The sequence below is a fragment of the Ursus maritimus genome, unplaced genomic scaffold (genome assembly GCF_017311325.1).
Source record: "Ursus maritimus isolate PB19 unplaced genomic scaffold, ASM1731132v1 scaffold_6, whole genome shotgun sequence".
Lineage (NCBI taxonomy): Eukaryota > Metazoa > Chordata > Mammalia > Carnivora > Ursidae > Ursus > Ursus maritimus.
In genome coordinates this window covers 64,745,663-64,770,767 of record NW_024426774.1, presented here as the reverse complement: position 1 = coordinate 64,770,767, position 25,105 = coordinate 64,745,663, and the positions used below count along the sequence as shown (strand labels likewise).

Sequence of the window (25,105 nt, the reverse complement as noted above, 5' to 3'; positions counted from 1 at the left end):
TGGTTGACTTCCATCCTTTTTTCCTAGTCTTTCTTAATTTACCAGTACAGTCTCTCTCTCTCTCTCTCTCTCTCTCTCTCACAGATTATAACCAAAAACTCTAGACAACATACAAAAAGCAACTACTTGAGGGTTCTGAAAAATAAATAACAGACAGATTAGGGCAGGAAATCAAAACATGGAGAATGACCAGTAGAACAGCAATAACCAAAATGAATGGAAATAGAACCATATAGTAAAAAGACCTGCCTGGAATTGAGAAGCCACTATGAACAAGTTGTATGACCTTGGACAAGTCATTTAAATACTTTGACTTTGAGTTCTTCCTCTGTAACACAGGCATAATGCCTCATCTATAAAACTGACAGGATGCCACCTCTCTGCATTGAAAGGTTGTTGATGAGGTTCAAGTTAGAACACATTTGCAAAGCATTTTATAAACTATAAAATAACATACAAATCCTACACACCATCTAATCTAGTGATCTCCAAATGTTTTGACTGCACACCCAATTAGGGAAAAGTCTGACTACGTAACGCCAAAGTGTAGATACTTAATTACATATCAATGATATGTATATACTATTAAATTAACATTATTTATACTATAAGACATATAAAATTAAAAGAATAAGCTAAAATAAGATATACTTTTTAAAATGTCTATTAGAGGTATAAAATCTTTTTTACTTTTACTAAAAATATTAACATTTTTTTTTTAAGATTTTATTTATTTATTCGACAGAGATAGAGACAGCCAGCGAGAGAGGGAACACAAGCAGGGGGAGTGGGAGAGGAAGAAGCAGGCTCATAGCGGAAGAGCCTGATGTGGGGCTCGATCCCAGAACGCCGGGATCACGCCCAGAGCCGAAGGCAGACGCTTAACTGCTGTGCCACCCAGGCGCCCCTAAAAATACTAACATTTTAACAAGAGCGAGGTGATTGACTAATCTTTATAAATTTACTTCTTAGTGACTTGGCAATTCCAAGATTTGGTTCTAGGTCCAGTTTATTTCAATACTTGGATGTAAGGGCTGATATGGCTAAAAAAATATCTTACAAAAAAGCATGAGGTCCAAATGGGAGGAATACATTGTAGCTTAGTTGAACTAATCAGGATACTATCTGATCCCATCTTCCAATTATGCAAAAGTTTTTATCAAAATTTATCCAACAAATTTCTATTTTTTCTGTTATCAGTTTATAAGCTAATTAGAAAGTTTTGCTTCTCTACATGTTTATTAAATGCATTCAAAACCCAAGGAAACAGTTTCCAAGTACTTTAAATATGTCAATACGAGAATTTTTCTAGGTGACACACATTGATTTTGGCAAGAAAATCACTTAACAATAGAAGTATTTCCCCTTATTTTTTTCCAGAATCATCTCCCCAAGCAAAGCTTTCTTTCAGAAAGTGTTTACTTTCTCGCTCAGTTAAAATATCATCTTCACCTTAAATTAACAGAATTTTTAGAAAATATGCACAAGATTTCATACTACTGATACCTATTTATCACCAATAAAAAGGAGGTTAAGAAAAATTAGAACAGTGGTATTTTAGCAAGAAAAAAGTATATAATCTATCTTTAAGTTTGAGGACTCTTACATATTGTGCCATAGGAGAATGAGCAAACCTCTATATGTATAAACAACTATTGTGGTCACTCCCATCACATAATAAAGTACTACAAAGACTTTAATATATTTCAAAAGTCATGTTTTTAGGAAGTTATACACCACGGTATTACTTTGTGCTGCTCCGGTTTCAACTCCTTTCCTGTGATAGTCTATTAATGATGTAATAAACTCATTTCATGAATGATGTTATCTCCATGACTCCATCAGTAGTCATTCTTACAGAGATTTTCCAAAAAACATTTTTCTAACCCCTATGGATATGTAAGTACAAAGCATTGGGCCACGTGTTTTCAGCTGGTGTGGTGGTGGCGGGGGGGGGGAGACGAAAACTCAATTCTTACAACTACATCACTAGTAGAGAAAAGACAAAATGAAAGGGAACTTCATCATTGATAAGCAATTTTATTTTCCTCTTTCCCACCTTTAGAATGCCTCTTTGGAGCCTGTAATATTTGCAAATTACTAAAATCATCTAGCCTAAGCAATTTCCTGTGGTTATCAAATGAAAGAATGAATCATGGTCTTAGAATCTCCTAGAAAAATCCATTCTTCATTACCCTACCCTGTTTAGGGTATTAAAACACAGTAATCTGAGACAAGAGGAAAAAATTAGACTCAATATTATAAAGTAAATTTTAAGTGCTCTACAACTTTTCCATAAAGTTCTCAGGAATCCCCATTCTACCATAAACAAACTCGCCTACATCTAGAACACTGTAGAGAAAACTCTCCTCCTCTGTCGTCACAGAAGGCTGGTCCTCCCAGGGAAATTAGTTCTTTGACCAATTTGTCACAGAGAATTTTCTCATTCGTCCACCTCTGTCACACCTACCACAAAGTCTAGGAGGCAAATGTAGCATTCTCATGGTTCTGCACCAATTCCAGACTCATGGTTTTCTGTCTTTAAATTCCAGGGTACACTACTGCCTATACTTTCAGACTCTGCTTTCCCTTACTGCCAATACACTCAAATCTTTCATATCATGGAGACCTCAGGTCCCCAGACTCCTCCTGCCACTATCAGATCCCTTTCTTTCTCATGTCCTTTCCTATTGAGACTAGATTCCAGGAGGCCCATCACTTATGTTATTTTATCATCCTCAGTTCTTCTCTATCTGCTGACAATCCCCAGGATCAATCTAACCACTCTCCTTCTGCACCTCAACACAGAGAAAGTGAACTGATGCTGGGATCCCGTAACCAAAATGATCCCATAACCATATAAGCTAGTACCACCAGCCAGGTATGTAGGGCCGCTCATTCATTTCCCACAACAACCATTCTCAACCATCCCGTTCCCACCCAACTGTCACTTCAGTCTCCTCAGCACCATTTCCTTCCTACTTCAGAGTGAAACAGGAGGACTTCGGGGCCCTCTCTCTCTGAAGGCACGGTTCTCCAACTATAAACTTATCTTGAATCACACCATCTTCATCTCTCTTCTTCCCAAAGAAATGGGCCTATTCAAGGCTAATCCCATCTCCCTCTGGCTTATTCGAAACCTTATCACATAAATAATCACTTTTATCCAAAGTGATAATAAAATAAAAATCCAAGATTTTTAACCAAATATTTAATGTTGTTGTTGTTGTTTTTACAAACTCAGACACCTTAATCTATAAAACATGTCAAGCCTCTGCCATAACCCTGCATCATTCCCTTTAGCCCTTGCACTCAAGAACTATGCTCGCTTTATTTCTTCATTCATAAATTCTGCCAGTGTCTAACACAGAGTTGACATGTAATTAAAGAATCCACTCACTAAGGAATTAATCTATATAAACAGCTAGATGTGTAAATGTCCATCTATAGAAATACTTGCATGATAGCTTCTCTTTACTTAAAACTTCTGCCTGTGGTCCATATTTGTAACTAACTAAAATTACAGACTGAATGATTAAAAATTCTCAAATGAACAAGCTATCCCCGAGCTAAAGGTTCTATTCTAATTGCCTGTCTACCTTAAAATAGATATTTTGGGTCTAGAAAATAATTTTTTTTTTAATTTGGATATAGGTAGTCCCCAGGGTCTGCCTGCACACAAATCCAATGCAATACACATCTAGGAGAAGTAAGATGATCTTTCAAATAATATTGGTAACCTGATACTTGGAATACTTTTTAAAATTCTGTTTTAATTGCTCTAGGGCAACACTTTCTCCTCTCTCAGCTTACCAACAGACTATTGACAACATCAGAACAGTTTTAACGGCAAAATGTCCCAGCAACCCTGGCTACAACCTGTTAGTACCTAGTTTAGTAAGAATTTCCCCACCACACACACACACACACACACAAAGCCATGTGGATTAGTAAGAAATGCTATGTGATGCTACACTTGGATTAGTAAGAGGTTGTGTGAAGCTAAAAATATAAATGGGCAGATGGGATCTTGTTAAAATTTTCAGTTAACTATAAATTTCTCATTAAAAAACAAAACAAAACTAAGTCTGGCTCTTAAATCTAACAATAAGGGCAGTCTGTAGGACACTGTTAATCAAGGCATGATTCTGCTAGAGTTATAAAGGCCAAAAATATGGCTGGAATCTTGGAGGTCAAGTTTCCTACTCTATAAATAGAAGATCACATGTTTAATTTTTCAAGATAAAAGGCAATTACTGTTGGGGTTTGTAGTGATAATACCTCAAACCAGAGAAAATGCCTCTAGAGTTAAAAACTCACCAAATACCGAGCTTTAATAATTCTATGGGCATGGTCCCTGTGACTAGACACAATATACCATGTTTCCTGTAGTTTTAAAAGGACAACTCTTTACTCCACATATTTTCCTGATCCCTACCAAATTTAGAGACCTTTCAATTTACTGAAAATTTTATCTGAAAACTGCAAGTTGGGGTTTTATAAATCAGCATTTAAAATAAGAAGCAGGTGGTTTTTAGTTGAGCTATTCCCCCAAACAGCATTTGTATAAATACTCATTACCAAGTACACGACTACATTATTTGTAGCTTTTATTGACCTTTCATTGGACATGGACTCTGACACAAGATTTAGTTATGGGTTAACTGGGTTACAAGCTATGTTGTGCTGTGATAACATATAAATCCTAAAAACCAGTATCTTAACACAACAAAGTTTTATTTCTTCCCCATGTAAAATCTTCCTCAGGCCAGGTGATTCTCCAGGGCAGGTGCCTGAAATGACAACTAAGTGTTAGGTTACTTCCACCTTGCATCACCACCATCTCAAACATGACTTTCACATTTCCTCAGTTAGAGAAGTGAGAGCACAGAGAGCTCACACCCAATGACCTTTGACTACTTACACCATTCACATGATAATGGCGGCTGGAAAACCCAAGTCTTCCTGTGTTCCAAGGAAGAAGAATGACAAAATACGTTATAAAAATTATGTGAGGTAGGTTCTATTATTACCCTTCTTTTAATTGAAGAAACCAAGGCTCAGAGATATAAGTAACTTCTCTATAGCTAGAAAGTAGTGGAGGGGGGCGCCTGGGTGGCTCAGTCATTCAGCGTCTGCCTTCGGCTCAGGGCGTGATTCCAGAGTCCTGGGATCGAGCCCCACATCGGGTTCCCTGCTCCACTGGGAGCCTACTTCTTCCTCTCCCACTCCCCCTGATTGTGTTCCCTCTCTCATTGGCTGTCTCTCTCTCTGTCAAATAAATAAATAAAAAGAAAGAAAGAAAGAAAGAAAGAAAGAAAGAAAGAAGAAAGAAGTGGAGGTGTGTCTATTTAATTCCAGAGCTCAAATATGTACCCATTTACTTGGCCTGATGTCCATGCAAAACCTGAACCATATCATTACCATTCACCACCATAAGAATCAAAGTAGCAGAGGAGTTAAAACTCTCCATTAGCTTGAAATAAGATTGTGCCACACCTCCTATCTTTTAAACAAGCAACTTAATGATATAAAAGATACATCTTAAGGGGCGCCTGGCAGACTCAGTTAGTAAAGTATGGGGCTCTTGATCTTGGGGTCAGGACTTCAAGCCCCATGTTGGTACAGAGATTACTAAAAGTAAATAAGAAAATAAACTTAAAAAAAAAAAAGATGTATCTTGAAAGATGTATCTTGAAGAAATGAAATTCGCCTTTTGCACAAGATACATGCTCTTGCTGTAGATAACAGAAAAATGTTTTTTTAAAACTGGATATACATTATTACCTTAAACTAGAAATGGCTTGAATAGACAACTGGAATGCTAGTTAATTATTACCAAAAAGGTATACTTCAAACTTACACAATGTTATATGTCAAATATATTTCAATAAAGCCAGGGGAAAAAATATTACCAGAAGGAATACAGATAAGCTACTACTAAATTTAAATTGTTTCTGGTAGTTATTCCTCAATTTTTAAATGCAAATATAACAATCTCTTAAAATAAGGTGCTACATGTAGTCAGTTTAGTGTACTTACTACAGGCAGGGGTTTATCGTGAAGAATATACGAGGAAGGAGCATTGCTCCAAACTATGAGTACTGCTCAAAGTTTCAAAGGAAACTCTGGTTGTGGATACTTGCTCAGCCCATCATATTTAGCAAGGAGTCCTCATAATGTTCTTTGTGTTTCACAAACAGAACACCTAACCTATCACAAATCAACCTTTTCTTTCCATTTCTGTTTTGCTTCTACTTTGAAGCTCGACTATCTCTTAAAAATATGTTAACTCAACCTGCAACACAAAATAGCTGCACTCTCATACTTCTTAGGTACTATAATTTTAGATTCCTTGCTAACTACTACTATTATTACTACTACTGAGTTGAGGGGCGTCTGGCTGGCTCAGCTGGAAGAGCCTGTGACTCTTGATCTTGGGGTCATGGGTTCGAGCCCCATGTGGGGTACAGAGATTACTTAAATAAATAAAATTTTTTAAAGAAATTGAGTTGAAAGATACAATATTTAGAGAGACCAGCTGAAGTACCTGTAGGTCATCCACTCCTCCAGATATTACAAATCCAGCTCTGGTGAAGTCAGAGCAACAGATACCTTAATACCTGGATGACACTGTACTGATCCCTTAAGAACTACTTTTATTGAATTATAGTTTGGTTTGGTAGCAAGAACACACATTGAAGACTGGTAAAGTCAAGTCCCAAGAAACCATGGCTGCCAAGATATTGTCTAGAAAACTGTCCACTATGACATTCAAGAATATCTATACTTCTGAGCAGTAGGTTTGTTTTATATTATGAACTCTGTAACCTAGTGTCAGTGACTAGAGAGCTTAGTCAGAGCCAAGCTTACAGTCTGTCCAAAGCCAGGTTTTGATCACCATGCTATATGCTCTCCCTGACTCCATTTTATATCCATCCCCAACATTACTTTTCATTATTCTTTTGCTTCCACTTTTAACTTCTGCTTTACTGTTTTATGATAATCTACATGTATAAACTACTTTAAATCCTTTTTAGAACAAAGCAGAAGAACATTGAAATGAATAGATCAAGAGAGCTTCCTGGGGCCCTTTTAGGTCCTTTGTAGAATTCAGATTCATAAAATACTCTGGGTAGAATTGTACATATTTGATCATTAAAGGGGGGATGAACTAAGCCAAGTACTTTTATCCCTAAGAATTTAATTACTTAGAGTTTAAGTTGGACAGCTGGGCAGGGATTGGCAAATTTTTACTCCTATGTGGTTAAAATGATGTTTCTAAGAGGTGTATACATAAGGCAGATGATTTAAAAAATTGTCATTAAAGCTGTGAACAGTCACTCAATCTTACCTGCTATACATTTCCTTTCTGATGCAAACAAAAACAAAAACAAACAAAAAAAAAACCCACAACTTTTTGAAAATCAATCTGACTTCATGATTAAAAGATGAGCGGCAAGGGACTAACTGTCTTTTTTATTTATGAACTACCAGAGCAAGCTGCTATTTCCTTATGGAGAAAAAAGGTAAGGAAAGGAGAATTCTGACCAAGTACATAGCATCTCCAAGACTTGAAAGGGCCTTAAAAAAAAAATGGAGAAAATCCTTTCTTTGGGATAGACACTAGTATACCTAACGAGCTACGGAGCTGAAATTATCTAGGGGCTCACAAAGAGTTGTAGAATTGCAAGAAGCCTCTTTTCCAAAAAATTTAAAGAAATATATGTAGTTTCTACTATCATGATAAGTTACTGGAGAAAGTAGGTAAAAGCAAGACTGTCATACATTTGAGAGGTAGTCAAGAGTTGTTTTTCTGGGCTCACTTCCATTGGTGTTAAAACGTTGGCCATGCTTCTGCTCACCAGAAATCCTGCAGCTCAAGATCCAAATAAAGATAACCTATCTACAGAAATGGGAGTGTCAGGATGCCTGGGTGGCTCAGTTGGTTAAGCGTCCAACTCCTGATCTCAGCTCAGGTCTTGATCTCAGGGTCATGAGTTCAAGCCCTGCACTGGGCTCCATTCTGGGCCTGGAGCCTACTTAAAAAAAGAAGAAATGTAGTATCCTGAAAACTGAAGGAAAAAAGGGAAGCTGGATATATTGAAAGAGAGCCTTGAACTACAGAAAGGAAGAAAAGTACAATCCTATTGGAAATTCAGACAACTGAGTAGATGGGCGTATCTTTTCCTCAGCCTTACTAAAATCCAACATTAAATGGCTCCCATTATCTGCAGAAGAAGAACAAAGAAAAGTATACCTTGAGAGACCAACATAAGGGAGAAGAATGCAAGTTATTCCTAAGTAGTCTGCAATAAGAACAGGGTTAAAAAGGCATTCCATGATAGGAATTAAAAGGCCTTCTTAAAACCAGACAACCCAAGAGACAATGTAGATCGGAGTTTCTCAAACTCAGCACTACTGACATTTGAGGCCAGATAATTCTTTGTCGTGGGGGGCTGCCCTGCACATTGTAGGATGTTTAGCAGCATCCCCCACCTCTACGCCCTGGATGACCAGAGCCCCTTTATCAGTCATGACAACCAAGAAATGTTGGCAGACAATGCCAAATATCAGGGGCAAATCATCCCTGCTGAGCACGACTGCTATTGATGAAACAAGTAACAAAGAGCTGCCAAGAATAACTCACAAATCTGGGTCAATAGCTCCCAAACCATTCTACTTCTCAAACCAGGATACAGAAGGAACAGCAGGACTAGTAGGAAAAATTCCAAGTTCAAATTTTGGATATGTCAAAATGTGGGATACCAAGTAGAGATGTATAAAAGGCAGTTGGATACATGGGAATGGAACCAAGAAAAGAGGTCTTGGCTAGAGAAGTTGGCCAGAAAAGCATTAGCTACATTAGTACGTCTGAGAAAGACTTTTGCAAATCTTCAGCCAAAATAAAATCCTCTTAAGAGATAAGGATTATTACCTTACACAAGCTCTACCTAGTGCCTAATTAAACAAGAAGCCCTTGATGGATTTAGTCTACTGCAGGGTAATGTACTCATGCACAATTTTTACCTTCATCTGGACAAACCTGCCATATGTTAAAGTCTTCAGAGTAAACTCTCACATATCTTTACTAATTGATACACTGCAATAATTTTCCCATTTGGCATATGCTCCCTCATTTGACTTTTGTTCCCAAATGCATTGTCCCATATTCAATCTATTTTGAATAGATACTTGTTCTCTGCTGCTTCAATACATAATCAGTAAAAGAAGATGCAATTCTCAACATTAAGAATCAAATGCAAGTGAGTTTTCCAACATTATCATTAAAGAAATTCTGTATGAAAAGACTCAGACTCCAAACAGATTACTTTATTTCTTCAACAGAAAACTCTCTAAGAGTTTGAATACACCTTAGTTCAAGAGCATATTTTCCTGAATGTCTGTTTTTGATTGAGAAAATTTACTTAAATGTAATTTTCCAAGAGATTACAAGACACATTTCTACATATGCATAAGTTCACTTGTTAAAAACCTATTCAACATGTTTTATGAAGAGCTACATTTCCTGCAAAAATAGCAGTGAAGAAATAATTTTCCTAACTTAAGACATAATCTGGTTAACAAAATACAGTTAAAGTAAAATAAATCTGAATAAGTAAATAGGAATACTTTGCAATATATTGTGTTTAGTTTAAACTGGTTTCCTTGTGTAAAATCTTCTACTGTGTGCTTTTTTAAAACTAGCTTAAGAAATTTAGTAAGTGAGAGGAAGTCGAGAATTTGTTTTAAAACAGTCATTTAAAGTATCAATCAATTCACAGAATTTTCACCAAGCTCACCTTGATAGTTATATCATACCAACACACTGGCACACATTCAGTAAGAACAGGTATAAATAAGCGATGGTAATACTTTCTTTAGAGATGATAAATTATTAAAGAGAGAACACAAATCCACACAAACTCCTAAGAGGAAAATTTTTCTGATCACAAACTAAATATTCACTTACAACATTTTTAGGACTCACTTTTGTTTACATAATCCTTACTAAAAATAAAAGGATACCATTAAATGAAAACATCAATAAGTACTTGGTTTTTGGTACGTGTTCCTTAGGCTAAACTTACCAAATGAGATATGATTTTTGTTGAAGGAAATTACTCTGATCCCCCACCACCATTACCACAGCTCCATCCTTTCTCTACATAAAGAAAAGGCAAATGATGCCCAATTTAATATATGTTTTCCAATGACTCTGGTCACTTAAAATTATAACATAGCTAGAGGCGGAAGAGAAGAAAAAGTAGTGAAACATGTTTGAAATTGTACTTTCTTACCAATATGTTGCTGCAGAGCCCAAGAGGAGTTTGACGCACGAGCGGAGAGCATCTTTTCAACAGTTGGAGGAAGCCTCCTCCAATTGGTAAACTCCAAAGTGAAGATAAGGGTGTCAACATTGACGGAGTCAATCCTAATTGGAAAGACGTTAACACACCATTAGATACAAAAGGGTTCATCCTGAAAACAAACACCACATAACTATTCTTACATCGCAGTATAGAAGGAAGAGTGAAAACTGGGGCATAGAAAATATTTGTGTAACTGGAGGCAAGTTCTGTGGATACGAATAATCATCTACAGGTTCCTATACGAAAATGAATCGACTCTGTGTGTAGTTTTCCGGTAGATAACCAGAGAATCTCTACTCTTGTAGAGGACGAGAACTTTCCTTCCCATTCCTCAGCAGCAGGGGTAAGAAAAAGACAGCACCAGCATCATCGATGGATTTGCCATTACCTCCTCCCACTTGGACCATCTTGCTGAACCTAGACTGGTCACCCTCACAGACACACAATTTAACAGCCCTGAAAGGATAAAGCCCAAACACCCAAAGTTAACTCTAAACTGAATATATGGGAGAGATGGTCTTTTTCTGTCCAACTCCCAGGGATGTACAATTGTTCCCCTCTACGAACCTTACCCACTATAGATTCAGTTCTAAAAGATGTACCAGAATAAGTTTTGTCTTTAAGGACTGAAAGGTGTTCAAGATAAACAGTTCTCCCTCTATATTTTTAAAAGAATATCAAATTTTCCTACCAATGCAGCCAAAAGAGACTTCCCCAAAATTTTATAAGTATTTGAATACTACTGAACAGAGCATTTGTCTAAGAAAAGTTCTGGTTTCTAATACTACCTCTACTACTTACAAACATGCTGCCTAAATTCTTTAAGCCCTAGATCATGGTCTCCAAGATAAGAATAATACTTAACCTGCCTATTTCAGGGGACAATTTGTGAAAATAATATGAAACAATACAGTAAACATACTTTTTTAAAAACAAAAATGTTACATAGATATTTGATTATTATTAGAACTGATCTGAAATTTTCAGTATTGCATTTTTGATAGGGCTAAAACATTGTACACATGAAATTTAGTCACAGCTTAAAGGGAACTCCAAATTCTAAGAGGATTACCTATCTTGTACTCGACTAGATACTCCCCTACTGTATCACATTGTTTGAAGAAAAATAAAATGATTAGGGCCTCTGGTAATTACTTCTAAAATTCTTTCCAAGGTTGCTATTTTGAAGACATTACTGAGCAAGGACTAAAGAAGGGGGAAACAATAGAAGGAAAGGAAAGAAACTGAGTAATACCCTCAACATGTCATCTCAAAGATAACTTAATTCTCGTAATTCAGGGTCAAAGTGTCCTTGAAATGACTGATTAGAGAGTATGAAAATTATTTCCCAAACTCTTAATTCTCTAATATGCAAGCATATATAAGAAAGAACTTAAAGTGTAGCAAAATGCTTTGGGAAAACATTCTACTTCTTGGAAAGCTCTTAGTGAAATTACAGCTTATCAGGAAATACTGAGAATAAATAAAATGATAAAATATCCTCAAGAGCAAACAATCTCCTTGACTTTCTAGTATCCTGCTCCAAAGGTTACTTAATTCTAGCTCCTTATTTCTTTTCTAATGGTTTCATTTTTCAGCTTAAGTGTGCTTTAAGTCTCACTGTGACCAAATACAAAGTCATTTTTATGCAGTTATCTAAACACACACGAGAAATAAATCTGTTTCTACAGCTTTAGTTAATATAATGGTGAGTGTATTCTACCAATGCTGATAATGCCACTAAAAATGTATTGTTACTGTACCACATTGACCATTACATTGTACAAAGCAGTTGTACAATCATAAACAAGTGACAGTTAATCAACTAAATGCACAGATGACATTTACTTTCTATTATTCACCTATTACATTTGGGCAGGGGTGGGGGGGTGTATCTAGTCTTGCATTTAAAGTTGAAAAAAAAAAATCTCAATTCTGTAGATTATATTGTGACAGGCAATTATTCAGCCAGATACATTTTTTAAGACTGTTTAAGGCAAGCAATACTAGGAAAGACATTTATAATTTACATGACAAAGATTAAGCAACAGACTTACATATGATATAAATAAGATACAACCAAAATCCACTTTAACAACATACTGGAATTTTTATGGGAGAATTTTTCTTGTAACAGCTCTTCGAATATAAATTTGATCAAAGAAAGCAAAACATTTATCATATTCAGCATAAACATATCCATTCAATAAAAGATCAGTGAACAAAAATTTGACCATGTTAAGCATTTTCATTGCTAAAGTGAAATTTTCCATTGTATTTTTCTAATGAATATAAAGTGACTAAAGTTACTCCTTTGGAGTAAAATATATGCAAGCGGCATTCTCAGTCCAGATAGTTGAAAGTTTTACAATTTACTTCAAAATAATTTGTAGCTTATTGGTTCTCTCTCAACTCTTTTCTGTCCTAATATACCCAACGAATACAGCACACAGAAATATGACAATAAATATAACACACACATTCTTTTTTTTTTTTTTCTTTTAGAGAGAGAGTAGTAACCTGGGGGGGGGGTGCAGTGGAGATGGCAGAGGGAGGGGGAGAGAGACATCCCTCAGAGTCCAACCCAGGACTGAAAACAAGAGTCAGACACTTAACTGACTAAGATACCCAGGTGCTCCACAAATTCTTAAATGAACTATTCACATGGGGAGAGGGAAGATCCTGTATCAGGACTGGGAATGGAAGAGCATATTTTACAAAGCCTTCTGGGAGAATAAAGCTAAATAATTCTCTCTCTCCATCTAGGTGGTTGGCTGAGGAGGAAAGGAAAAGAGGCAATGTTTAATTTTTTTCCCTGTATACAGGTTATTCCTAATTTAGGGATAGGAAGGAGCAAGAAAAGTTGGCACATATCCCCTCCCCCACATTAGGCAAGGGATTAAGGTGGCTGAAATTAAGTGATGTAACTACAGGATCCATGTGGACACACAGGACTAAGGCAGCAGAACACAGTGGTTAGAAAGACAGACTTGAGCCACGTTACAGGACGGCCTAGGTTCAAACCTAAGCTGAAGCACTAACTAGCTGTGTGAGCTTGAGCAAGTATATTAAATAGTCTGGGCCTCAATTTCCTTCTCTGTAAAATAAGGATAATAGTATCTACTATATTTTATATTAAATGAGTTAATACAATAACAAACTTAAAATAGTGCCTACTGTGTCAGGCAGTATTCTAAGTGTTGGTTGAGAAAGAAATAAACCAGAAACCAGAAGGGAGTGTGAAGGGTAAAAGTAACAGACAAGTAATACAGAGTCCAGTTAGGAGCTTCAATGGAGGAACACAAAGAGTACTGCTGAGAAGAGAGTGGGTGCCCTGAGGACAAGCACCAAGCTGCGTAACAGAGAAATGGGGACATACTGTCAGGGCTGTCCATAGCTACCCCACGTGCTGGCCTGGATTTACAGCAGCAGTTGGGGGAGTGAATCTTAGAATGGTGAGAGGCAACTGCTGCTAGCTTTTAGGAGCCCAATACAACCATAAAATTCACTAAGCTAATAGTTAAGGGTATTTAAATAACTTTGTTAATAGCTAGATAGAGCACTCCTTAGCAAGTGTTTCTATCTCAGTGGTGTGTGTGTGTGTGTGTGTGTGTGTGTGCATAAGTGCATGAACATGCACATGTACAGCGGGTGTAAGACAAATAAGCACCTATAAATAACTTTTAAAGATCAGTGATTCCTCTTTAGTAAAGTGGCAGGATATAAAATCAATGCACAGAACTAAGTCGCATTTCTATACACCAACAATGAGACAGAAGAAAGTGAAATTAAGGAGTTGATCCCATTTACAGTTGCACCCAAAACCATAAGATACCTAGGAATAAATCCAACCAAAGAGGCAAAGGGTCTGTCCTCAGAAAATTATAGAATACTCATGAAAGAAATTGAGGAAGACACAAAGAAATGGAAAAACGTTCCACGCTCATGGATTGGAAGAACAAATATAGTTAATATGTCTGTGCCACCTAGAGCAATCTACACATTCAATGCAATCCCTATCAAAATACCATCAACTTTTTTCATAGAACTGGAACAAATAATCCTAAAATTTGTATGGAACCTGAAAAGACCCCGAGTAGCCAAAGGAATGTTGAAAAAGAAAACCAAAACTGGTGGCATCACAATTCCGGACTTTAAACTCTATTACAAAGCTTTAATCACCAAGACAGTATGGTACTGGCACAAACACAGACACATTGATCAGTGGAACAGAAAAGAAAACCCAGAAATGGACCCTCAGCTTTATGGTCAACTAATCTTCAACAAAGCAGGAAAGAATATACAAAGGAAAAAAGACAGTCTCCAACAAACGGTGTTGGGAAAATTGGACAGCCACATGCAGAAGAATGAAACTGGACCAATTTCCTTATACCATACACAAAATGGACCCAAAATGGATGAAAGACCTAAATGTGAGACAGGAATCTATCAAAATCCACGAGGAGAACACAGGCAGCAATTCTGTGACCTCGGCTGCCACAACTTCTGGCTAGACATGTCTCCAAAGGCAAGGGAAACAAGGCAAAAATGACCTATTAGCTCTTCATCAAGATAAAAAGCTTTTGCACAGCAAAGGAAACAGTCGACAAAACCAAAAGACAACCAACAGAATGGGAGAAGAGATTTGCCAATGACATATCAGATAAAGGGCCAGTATCCAATATCTATAAAGACCTTATCAAACTCAACACCCAAAGAACAGATAATCCAATCAACAAATGGGCGGAAGACATGAACAGACATTTCTCCAAAGAAGACATCCAAATGGCCAACAGACCCATGAAAAATGCTCCACATCATTCAGCATCAGGGAAATACAAGTCAAAACCACAATGAGATACCACCTCACACCAGTCAGAATGGCTAAAATGAACAAGCCAGGAAATGACAGATGTTGGAAGAATGCGGAGGAAGGGGAGCCCTCCTACACTGTTGTTGGGTATGCAAGCTGGTGCAGCCGCTCTGGAAAACAGGATGGAGGTTCCTCAAAAAGATGAAAATACCTTACAACCCAGCAATTGCACTACTGGGTATTGACCAAAAAGATACAAATGTAGTGATCCGAAGGGGTACCTGTACCCCAATGTTTATAGCAGCAATGTCCACAATAGCCAGCAATGTCCACAATAGCCAAACTATGGAAAGAGCCCAGATGTCCATTGACAGACGAATGGATAAAGATGTGGTATATACATACAATGGAATATTATGCAGCCACCAAAAAATGAAATCTTGCCATTTGCAACGACATGGATGGAACTAGAGGGTTATTATGCTAAGTGAAACAGTCAATCAGAGAAAGACAACTATCATATGATCTTACTCATATGTGGAATTTAAGAAACAAGGCATAGGACCATAGGGGAAGAGAGGGAAAAATGAAACAAGACGAAACCAGAGAGGGAGACAAACCATAAGAGACTCTTAATCTTGGGAAACAAACTGAGGGTTGCTGGAGGGGAAGGGGATGGATAGATGGGGTAACTGGATGATGCACACCAGGAAGGGTATATGTTGTAATGAGTACTGGGTATTATATAAGACTGATAAATCACAGACCTGTACCCCTGAAACAACTAATACATTATATGTTAATTAACTGAATTTAAATTAAAAAAATAAAAATAAAAAATAAATCAATAACAAAAATATAACTAGGAAAAAATCAGTGATTCCTCAATGAACTGTCAATAATCTCTATATTTCATTCAATCATCTAAAAAATTTAATGGATTTCTCTGAAATTTTACTGAAAAGATATAGATAGAATTGCAACTGTGACTATCTGACAAACAACTGGATATAAATCAACTAGTGGGAAAAGGAGTAAATAAAATTATGTACTCAACCTGTTGTAAAGCTATAAACAAAAAGTAAAATGGGAATCAGAATGTATATCTAAACTTTGCTTTTAGTTTTATGTTCTTCAAACAACCTACCAGAAAGCAGTTTTTCCTTACAAACCACATATCTGAAACACTTAATATCAAAAGGGATGATAGCCCCAAGCATAGAACCTCTGCTTAGTAAAAATTCATTAATTCTATATATTGGCAGATATAATAAAAAGGTGAGATACTGAGATCCCACCAAATTCAGACCTGTTCATCATATGCAGATGGAAAAGACACCAAGGGAAAAACAAAGTCCCCAGAAATGCAAACTAAAGATACAAGTAGGGAACACTAACCTTGCCTGCATGAACCCCAAAGAGGACCTCTTTTCTAGAACGAAAAACTCAAATAACAAATATCAAAGCACTTTTCTGCTGAAATGCAAAATTTAGTTTTTGACTAAACATTATTTTAGTGAATGCTAGTTTCTGAAGCACAAAAATGAAGCATCTAGATGTTTTCATTGAAATTTTATAAAATACCCATGTCCTCCATTTTCCTGGAGGAAAGTCTATTTTCTCATTTGACTTGAATTATCAGGCCAACAGAGTTCTTTCAGTGCTACAATTACCTTCTCAGTTCTATCCAGACACTTAGAACCTTTGCAAAAGCTGGAGGCTGGCAGAAAGTGTCCTCTTCTTGCCCAAGAAAAATCCTGACTTGACTTTCATATATCGTCAGCTACTTCAGAAATCAGTATTTATTAAGGGACACCAAGTTCAAATAGACAAGATGCTATAGGACAAGAGTATTCACTCTAGTAGACTAAGGGACAACTGAAATCTCCAAAGCAGCTACAACCATTTTGTCACAGGCATTTTTAAGAGCATGAGAGATGGCCTAAGTAGAAAAAATAGCCCTTTCCAAAGAATCCATCCTTCTCTACTCCTTTCCAGTCACCTCTTACCTTTTTCAGGGCTCTTAAATTCAATCCCCAACTCCTTCACCCCAACCTAGTCTTCATGTCAAAACACACATACATGCCCTCTTCCCAACATGGGGATCTTAAGAAATTGGGGGAAACTGAAGGTAGTATATTCACCCAAAAAGTAAAAGTTTCACTATGGTAGGATTTCTTACCATGAACTGCACAGTAGATTCAGTGGGTCAAATCCAGCAAGCAGGAGATATGGCAGCCATTCCTTGTATTTTGTCTGTGCTTTAATCGCATGGTTTATAAATTCAGAAATATGGTTCCCCGGTACCAATGGACAACCTTTCTTCAAAAAGTAGCGAAATACTGAAAACTTCTCATACTTTAGGCAGTATGCCAAATGAAGTTCATTTAGTTGGGCTCCGTATTTCAAAAGAATATTCACAATTCTAAAAAATTCGCAGCTCCACCACAACAAAGAAAGAAAGAAAGAAGGAAGGAAGAAGTTAGATTTTTATATTAAAAAATTCTTACAAATAGTTAATGGTAGTTACAGCTGGAAAATAAATGGCAGATGGGATAGCAGAATGCTGTGATATGGGTCAGGGAGGAAGAACCTCCTCTGCTCTATGGTCCTTCTAGTTGGACTTAGAATCAAACTGACACGAGACAGATTAACAGGAGAAAATCTAATTTAATAGGCCTAAGTATGGAGAATCCACATAGACATGAAATTCCAAAGATAAGGAGGCAACATGACACTTATTATATGAGCTAAGGAGAGGGATAGGGCCTGAGGATACAAAGGGGAGAGAGCTCATTAGCAGGAAGGTGAAATGAGGGGTCTGGAAAAACAAGGTTGTCCTACTATGCAGATGAATTCCTTAGGTAAAGGGGAGTCTCTGATGATATGGGAGTCTCCCATTGCAGGCTCTCCTTTCCAATGTAAAGTTAGGCAGTTACAGGGGAGGCAGAGAGCTTTTCTTGCATCTGCTGGGTTTTTATTACTTTTAACTCAAAATAATCTTTATTGCCAAAGTGATACATTTTGGGGCCTCTCATCTTGCACCCCTTCACGGGTCTAGTGAACTGAGATTAGGGTACTAGGGGAAAAGGAGTATCTTACTTTTTAATTTACACCCTCCTGTATGGTTTTTAACTTTTGACTATGAACAAGTAGTGCCCTTAGAATTCAAAACATTCATCTTAAGTAGATAATTTTAAAAATTATCACTGACAAATAGAAAACTCTTCTCAAACTGTGGTATTTTTGTACAATTAAGTAATCTACAACAAAACACTTGGAAGCAAAGTTAATTAACAATGTCATCAGTCCCTAAAGACAGAGGATTCATTCTAGGAATTTCCAAGACACCATTTCCTTTAATAAGAGTCTCAGTCAATTTCCTTTATATTTTTAAGTTTCTAATGGTAAAAACAAGAAAAGCTTTTTTACGAACAAAAATTTAACTATGGCTTTATATTTTAAATTGATCTTTATCAAATACTTTTACAGAATAGAAGTATACCATTTTATATCTATTAAATTGGTTAATTTTATTTTTTTAATGTATCATCCCATACTGGTAAGTTGTGGTTAAACTGACTGAAAATAAGTGTAACCTTTTTCTGAGAGAGCTAACTGGCAAGATGTATCAAAAGAGTTATCACAGCAAAGTTATAAGGGGTACAATCTCTGGAGCCAGAGTGCTCGCTACTTATTATCTATGGGACTCTGAACCAGTTACTTCACCTTTCTGGCACACAACACTAACACTATACAAGTATCTGTAAAATAAAATTATATGTAAAATAAGTTACCATTAATTAAATTAATTAATTAAAATAAGATAAAACATAATAATTAAATTAAAACATAATAGGTGGTGCCTGGCTGGCTCAGTCAGTGCAGCATGCAACACTTGATCTCAGGGTCATGAGTTCAAGCCCCATGTTGGGTGTGGAGCCTACTTTAAAAAATAAATAAATAGAATAGAACAGAATAGAGTAAGCATAGGGGCGCCTGGGTGGCGCAGTCATGAAGCGTCTGCCTTCAGCTCAGGGCGTGATCCCAGCGTTATGGGATAGAGCCCCACACTGGGCTCCTCCGCTATGAGCCTGCTTCTTCCTCTCCCACTCCCCTGCTTGTGTTCCCCCTCTCGCTGGCTGTATCTCTGTCAAATAATAAAATCTTAAAAAAAAAAAAAAAGAATAGAGTAAGCATAAATCTTGGGAATTTATCCAAGACAAAATCAAAAAGAAATCATATCCTATTGGTACAATGTTAACAATAGTATTATGTATAAAAGACTTTAAAAAGAAAGAAACTACCTGTTTAACAACAGAGTGGATAAATACGAAATATGAGACAGTCATCAAAAACTGCAATTATGATGGCCCTGTGACCACATTTTAAAAACTGTTTATGCTGTAAGTTTAACAGTAGCAAAGCTTGGTGAACAAGTACGTTTACTATGTACACAACTATGGAAGAAAATATGTAATAAAATCATCCTCCCAGGGTAGCTGGGTGGCTCAGTTGGTTAAGCATCTGCCTTCATTCAGCTCGAGTCATGATCTCAGGGTCCTGGGATTGAGCCTTACATAGGGCTCTCTGCTCCAGTGGGGAGTCTACTTCTCCCTTTCCTTCTATGCTCTCCCTCTCTCTATCTCCCTCCCTCCCTCTTACTCTTCTCTCTCAAGTAAATAAAAATCTAAAAAAAAAAAAAAAAAAAATTCTCCCTTTGAAACTGGCATTAATGCTATTTTAAACAACTATAAATTTAAAAAATATTTCATTAATCACAATATCATGGAATCTAAGTAAATAAAGGCACAAAAATTATAGATAAAACAAATATAAAATATTTAAGCCACTGTCATGTGAAACCAACTACTTCTGAGGACTTATGTATACAATTTGAAATCAAAGTTTTAAAGTAATTAAAAAACCAAACACATAAGTAAACTGTTACCTAAACCATGTGTATTTTTATAAATCTATGTTGTTTAATCTCCAATTTGTGCTTTTCTTTAGTTAAAACCTTAAACGGTATTTGCTTTACTTTTAGCTATTTACACAGCAATTAGAAAAGAAAAACTGAGGGGCATCCGGGTGGCAGAGTGGGTTGAGCATCTGACTCTCAGTTTCAGCTCAGGTAGTGATCTCAGGGTCCTGAGATTGAGCCCCTAGTTGGAGACCCAGCATTGCGCTTTGCACTCAGTGTGAGTCTGTGAGTCAGCTTGGGACTCTCTTTCCCTCTCCCTCTGCCCCTCCCCATTGTGGTCATTCTCTCTCTCAAATAAATAAATAAATAAATCTTTTAAAAAAGAAAAAGAAAAATAGACAATTCTAAAATTTCTTTTTAAAAAAGATTATTTATCTGAGAGATAAGAAGAGAGAGAGATTTCGGGGGCGGGGGGCAGAGGGAGAGGGTGAGAGAGTCTTAAGCGGACTCTAAGCTTCAGGCAGAGGATCTCACAACCCTGCAATCTCACAGCCCTGAGCTGAACCAAGCATGGAACACTCAACCAAGTCCACCACTGAGGCACCCCTCTAAAATTGCTTTATAAAAATTAAAACCTTTTTGCCTACCATCTTGCTATTTGTTCCTGATTAGAAGTCCATCATTCATCTTATTGCTCTTGAAAACAGCCCTGTATGTATGCATTTTTTTCCTCTGGTTCTTTTCAGATACAGGAAAGCTGAGAGATTTCTTGCCAGCAGTCTTGCACTACAAAAAATGCTAAAGGATATACTCCTGACTGATGGTTCTAAACAGTTATCACCAATTTATTTCAACCACTTCGACCTCATTTGACTAGGCTCTCATTATTTTGCCTGCAGTTATTACTTGCTGATTGCACTACAGAACACCCACGCTACACATGGAGTGTTGAACAAGTTCCAATAAATATGCAGGTAAACTATGAGACACTGCCTCACTACAAATGTGATATATAATTCTCAAGAAGCCTGGCAGTTTTCAAGGCATGAGTGTTTACGTGAGCAATTCAGGGACTGGTTGAATTCTTCCCTCAAGCGCTCTGAAACCATCAATAGCCTAACCACAGATACTTTAGCTCTTAATGATTTAGCTCTTGAAACACACTTTTGATATAGAATACAAGGGTAAATGAGAGCCCTAAATGCAAGCTATTAGATTAAGTGCTACAGATTGGTTCTCTAGCCATTTTCTGTTTACAAAAAACTACAAAACAATTAGTGGCTTTCTTATTAAAATTTTAATATAGCACCCAGACATATGGCTCCTGCTAAGAAAATTTTAAGAAAAAAGGCCAAAAGATAAACCACTCATCTCTAAAATGTGGGAGGAACATACACACATATAATTCCTTAAAATAACAAACTTTAATGAGTATTTATTCTGTACCAGGCACTATGTTAAAAGTGTTATGTGGAAGATTTGCCTTAATCCTCACAACAACCCTAAGAAGTAAGTTCTACTATTATCTCCATTCCAGACACAAAAACAGAAGCTTAGTCATAGAACTGGTAACTGGTAGAACTGATATAATATCAAACCAAAATCTACCAGTGAATATGACACAGCAAATATATGAAATATCACTCCTCTATTATGAAAACTGAACACTTCATGAAATAGTCAAATGAAATTGAGGAATATTTTAAGGCTAGACCTATGTTTCCCAAAGTATGTTCCAAGGAACACTAGACCCTGAAAATGATCCATATGACAAAGGCTCCATAAGGACAATATCTGAGAAATCCTATATGGTACACACTGAGGTCAGAAAAGAGAGAACCGTAGGATGAACTTATTTTTTGAAAGTATGCTAGAAATAAATAAATAAATAAATAAAGTATGCTAGTTACATTTTCAAATTAAATGCCAAAATGTCTTCTTCAACCTCCGGATACATCTCAGAAGAAATATCTTTATTTTTTTTTCTCAGAAGTATTTTTTTTTAAGATTAATTGATTTATTTGAGAGAGAACAAGAGAGAGAGCATGACAGCAGGGGGAAGGGCAGAAGGACAGGAAAAGAATCTAGGGCAGATGCAGACTCCCTGCAGACTGCAAAGCCCGATGTGGGGCTTGATCTCACAACCGTGAGACCATGACCTGAGCCGAGATCAAGAGCAGGACACTTAACTAACTGAGCCACCAGAAGAAATATCTTTAAAATTAAAAGAAATGTATCTGTTAAAAAGAAAATCATAGGTCCCACATGGCATCACCTGGGTTAAGGCCCCAAGTCAGTAAACCAAGACTTAAAACTTAACCTAACTGCAGTTTCAACTCCCTAAGGAATGTGACCGGTCAACATGGAATTTCCTGGTCAATATTAGAAAATTTACTGATGGGCCCTTCCATCCCCTTAGGAGGGCAACCCTGCCTAAACAATGCATTTCTTGATAATAAGTTCCTGTCTCGGGGCGCCTGGGTGGCACAGCGGTTAAGCATCTGCCTTCGGCTCAGGGCGTGATCCCAGCGTTATGGGATTGAGCCCCACATCAGGCTCTTCCGCTATGAGCCTGCTTCTTCCTCTCCCACTCCCCCTGCTTGTGTTCCCTCTCTCGCTGGCTGTCTCTATCTCTGTCAAATAAATAAATAAAATCCTTTAAAAAAAATAATAATAAGTTCCTGTCTCCTTTTTTTAATGCTCTCTCTCTGCCTTTAAAAACCTTTCTTTTGTCTAGTTCAGTTGTGATCCCCTATACTTGCTAGATGGGATGCTGACAGATTCATAAATTGTTTTATAAAGCCAATTAAGATCTTCAAATTTACTCAGTTGAATTTTTTAACAGGTCCAATTGCTGATCTGAAAAAAGCATAATAGAGTTTAAAATACCCCAAAAGTCTTTAAACACAGGAACAAAAGTATATTTATAGTAAACATAAGTTCATCCTGTTTTCAAACTTTCCAAACTTGTGTAGATTCACTCCCTTCTTTAGGAATTCAGAGACATCACCATAAGAAAAATTCTTGGAAGCCTTTCAGGAAAAAAACTTAGGGAACATTGCTTAACCCTGTGTTTCCTAAACTTAATTAACTGTAGAACCCCTTGTGTCCTATGTAATATCTATAAATGACCTACAGAATTAGTATTCTACAAAATACACTTTAGAAATCCCAGCTCTAAACTTCTTCCAGTTATCAGCCTTGTGTGAGGACAAAAGCACACTCCTAGAAGGCTTATGTGACCTCCTAGTACTAACATTTATAGACCCTTCTCTAACAAAACTACCATTTATATGGTGAATAATAAACACAAAATGAAGCAGATGATCATAAAACTTTGTCAGCATGCCCTGAGCTTTTGGGAAAGCTATTAAGAAAGTCTCGAATATATGTGTAAGCTCCAGAAACACTAGTAACTTGGATTCTGTATGAGCTTGATTATCCCATATCGTTGAGCAACAACAGATCCGAGGGCTTAGATAACCTTTGGTTAAAATACAAATTACATGGACATATGCATGTAATTCCCTTAACACGTAAACAAATTCTCTCTCAAGCCCCAGTGAAGAAATGGAAAACTCTCGATGAGCCTATGAATTAAAAAGAAACAGTCCATCTTATTTAACATGAGTATCAAGAGCTAATTGTGACACATTAAGAGAATGCATATTATAAAACAGTGGAAATCAACAGATACTAGGAGAAATTTAAAAACTAAAAAAAAAAAATGTCTAGGCCTTATTTTTAGGGTTGTATCTTTTTTATCATTCTGCTCTTTGAAATTCAAAAATGTGTACAGAACAGTACCGTGATTAACAGAAGCACAGTAAAAGGAAATCCAACATGTTAACAAGACTTACTTTAAACAAACAGACACAGGCAAACATCTTGAGTATTTTATGTCCAATTAGCCAACAAAACATCTAACCAACTTATTAGCTGAATTATCAAAAGGTCATATAGTAAGTTTTACTGAATGGCTCTCAGCTAACAGTTGAAAACAAAATGAAGACATTAGGTCCTGTCAGGTGTACCCATGTGTGATATGATGAGGAGAGCTGGTATAATTTCTATAAAACTAATGTGATAACAATGATCAGTATCAATTAGAAAGACAAAATCAAGTCAGTTAAGCCATGATCATGTTCTACAGTCATCTATAAAAGGCATTAACACTTATTCAAATCGTACTGAAATGCGTCAGCCTCCCTCCTTCACCCATTCCAGTTAAAGGAGTCTTTTTCTTAAAGTTTCTCATTTGAGTTGAATTACTTAACTGTGCTTTTGAAAGATGCCTTTCATGTCACTGCAGCTGTTAACTTTTTAGCCCCAAAGGACAAGACTGGTTTTTGTCCAGTGGCAGAGGAGACACCTTTCCATCATTTCTCATAGTGGTGAGAAGAGCTAAAGATCATTGCTTCAAATGGAAGCTTATCCTCTCAAAGGGATACAGAACAAAAATGTTTCAGAATTCTGAACTAAACCATTAACTTGGCTGAATAAAACATAAAACAATAAAGAAGGGAAAACTTAAAACCCAGAGCCATTATTCATATTTATTATTTTCATCACCTTTCTATATTCATCGTACTATTCATAAAAGCAGACAAAAGTTTACTGAAATACAACAGGCCAAAAGTGCAAGAAGGGCCACAAATACTAAATTTCTAGATCTCACAGAAATGCCAAAACTACCAAAAAAACACAAATGCAAAAACCAAACTAACATTATTATAAGAACATATGGTTGCTATAAAATAAAATTTCAAAATTTACACCACTAAACGTATTATCTCTTACCAAATCTCTGAAAATTTGAATATCTAATAATAATTTAGGAAAAAAGAGTCTTCCAGGTTAACTCAAATTCTTATTAATGGTTGGTAAATGGCGTAAAGGAAATTCATATATTGTTTCATTATGGAACAAAAGCACATAATAGTTATTTTCAAATGAAAATTATATTCAATTATTCTGCTTTTTAAATGGCAATTC

The 25,105-nt window shown here is 36.6% G+C and overlaps 1 protein-coding gene across 3 annotated transcripts in view; it reads right to left on the bottom strand.

Annotated features, from left to right (window-relative positions):
• Positions 1-25,105, bottom strand: part of ASB3 (ankyrin repeat and SOCS box containing 3) — a 101,803-nt gene that overhangs the window by 5,315 nt on the left and 71,383 nt on the right. For 2 of the 3 annotated variants that reach the window (XM_008699857.2, XM_008699855.2), the window contains exons 8-9: positions 17,369-17,626; positions 10,302-10,435 (exon numbers count right to left, since the gene is read on the bottom strand). In XM_008699857.2, the coding sequence (XP_008698079.2) occupies positions 10,302-10,435; positions 17,369-17,626 (392 nt within the window). The remainder of the gene's footprint in view (positions 1-10,301; positions 10,436-17,368; positions 17,627-25,105) is intronic. The other variant, XM_040623489.1, reaches the window with a different exon arrangement.